General features: G+C 41.5%; 1 protein-coding gene across 1 annotated transcript in view; it reads right to left on the bottom strand.

Moving 5' to 3' along the window:
• Positions 1-1,931, bottom strand: part of mblac1 (metallo-beta-lactamase domain containing 1) — a 5,018-nt gene extending 3,087 nt beyond the window's left edge. Inside the window, exon 1 of the mRNA XM_050066998.1 lies at positions 1,394-1,931. Coding sequence (XP_049922955.1) covers positions 1,394-1,813 — 420 coding nt within the window. The 5' untranslated portion in view covers positions 1,814-1,931. The remainder of the gene's footprint in view (positions 1-1,393) is intronic.
• Between the last annotated feature and the right edge of the window lie 224 nt (positions 1,932-2,155).

Here is a 2,155-nt window from a genome sequence, read left to right as displayed (position 1 = left end):
CAAAGTATGACTTTCTTGACCTTAAAATTTATGTTTTAAATTCATTAACAACATATTTAGATTTCATGTCACAACTCAAACGGGAACAAAAGATAATATTGCTCTCCCCATTCACTGCCATTCATATTTTTTCTGACCTAAGGTCCCATGAGCTCTACCGGAAGGGGCGTGACTTCGGCACTCTATGGCTAATCAAAATTTTTCTTTATTTTTTTTTCACTCATCAGGTGAGAAAATAAACCCTGTAGTTATACTGCCCCATTTGACCTTGTGTCCCAGTCACCCTTACTTCACCCTACACTCCAAGTATGGCTCCTAGGAACTGTTTTATATGAGACCCCAGCTCAATTGAAAGGTAAAGAAATACTTAAGCCACTTATAATAATAATGATCTGAGCCTGTCTGTGTCAAAGATAACCACTTTAAATGGAGATACAGTGACAGTGTTCAGTTGCCCCATATGCTCACATTGCAGCCCATCCTGCAACTGCCAGCTGCTGCCCTATCACTACATACTGGATCAATTTGAAATATTGCTGCTCACATCAGTCTCTCTGACACATAAACATGGAAAAGTAGGGTCTAGATTGAAAAATGACAAAGTTATCCTTTAACACAGATCTCATAGAAAGACCCCAAGATCTGATAAGAATTACTTGCGTAATTATGAATCTGTAATGCACCTGTGTATGACACTCCTTTGCACAAGTCTTCAGTCAGTTAAAAGATGCCACATCTGTGTTGCCGTTTGCAAGCATGAATCAAAGAGACCAAATACACAAACAAATGAATGATGAATGTAATAAAATGAACGAAGGCTTTCTCAGAAAATATCTCTCCCTTTTTTTTTACATTTAAACAAAGCATCTGAAAATGTGTAAAAAAAATATATATATAATAAAATACAGGTGCAGAGTGCAGCAGGGTTTATTATCTCCAGTAAAAACTTTGGAGAAAAGAATATGCTGGATATGCTTGCTTGCCTTTTTTTGGCACACAATGTAACTATTTTATTTATTTAGCGAATGCAAATTTCTCAAGCCAAGCAGTAGCCTCTTGATCTATATTGTGGAGGGAGACTAGACTAGAATGTAAATGCAAAGTGTTTACTGGTGTAGCACAAATTTGAAGGAGTTCACACTGATAGCTGCATTTTGGATTTTGTTGTCCATTGTGTGGTGCGAAAATAAAATTAGACCACAGGTTGTAATGTTTGGTGGAAAAATGTTTTCTCTTGATGCATGTTTTTTAAGTTGTAGCCTAGAATTTTGGACAGTGACTTTCAGTTTAGGTCTGTTTTGAAGACTTCTGAAGGGACAAATGTGTTCAAGCTAATGAGAAAAAGTGGACGACTTCGGTCTACTTAAACTACTGTCATACCCAGTTATCTTACCTGCTTATCAATGGAGTACGCCTGTCCCTCTGCCAGCTGGTTGGGACGGTATGTGTCCCCTTCACTGACGTCATATCCCACAATCATCACTGCTGCTGGAAAAACACTCAGATTACCTACATGGTCTGAATGTCCGTGAGTCCCCACCACCACGTTAACGTCCCCTGGTTCCAGACCCCTCTCTTTCAGTGTCGTTAGAAGAAAGTCCCGGTCCCACGGCCCTCCGGTGTCCACCAGAATAGTCCTGGGTCCTGTTATGAGGGTGATGGTCCCGTCGGCTCTAAACGTACCGTCGGTTTGAGGGAGACAGTATCCGGCTTTAAGGACGGTCACGGAGTACGGCTGACCGGGGAAGTCCAGCTCTGACAGGGGGACAGTCTGAAACTGTCCACAGGCCACTGAACTGTCTGTCCCCGACATCTCAGCATGGACATGCAGTTACAGCCATAGACATCTACTTTCACTGTTGGATGCAAAGCAGCAGGACAGGCGCACACTGCCACCTGCTGGACCGGAGTGTGCATGATCATGGCAGGAAGTAAAAGTTCTTAGGTAAAATAACACTTTATTGATTCAATTTCCACACGGGGATTTTATTAAGCACACACACGACACGGCAGCTCAAGGGTCAGAGGCAAGAGAGAGAAAAAAAGACTGAGCCATAAATACGGAAAAGACAAAAATACAAATTACTCTACAACAACCAGCAGCATCCGAACTGCATGGACTTTCTAATATAAAATGGAATACATCGCAGAAGAG

The sequence above is a fragment of the Epinephelus moara genome, chromosome 17 (assembly GCF_006386435.1).
Source record: "Epinephelus moara isolate mb chromosome 17, YSFRI_EMoa_1.0, whole genome shotgun sequence".
NCBI lineage: Eukaryota > Metazoa > Chordata > Actinopteri > Perciformes > Serranidae > Epinephelus > Epinephelus moara.
Note: the sequence above shows the minus strand (reverse complement) of the source record. Positions and strands in the feature narration are given on the sequence as shown.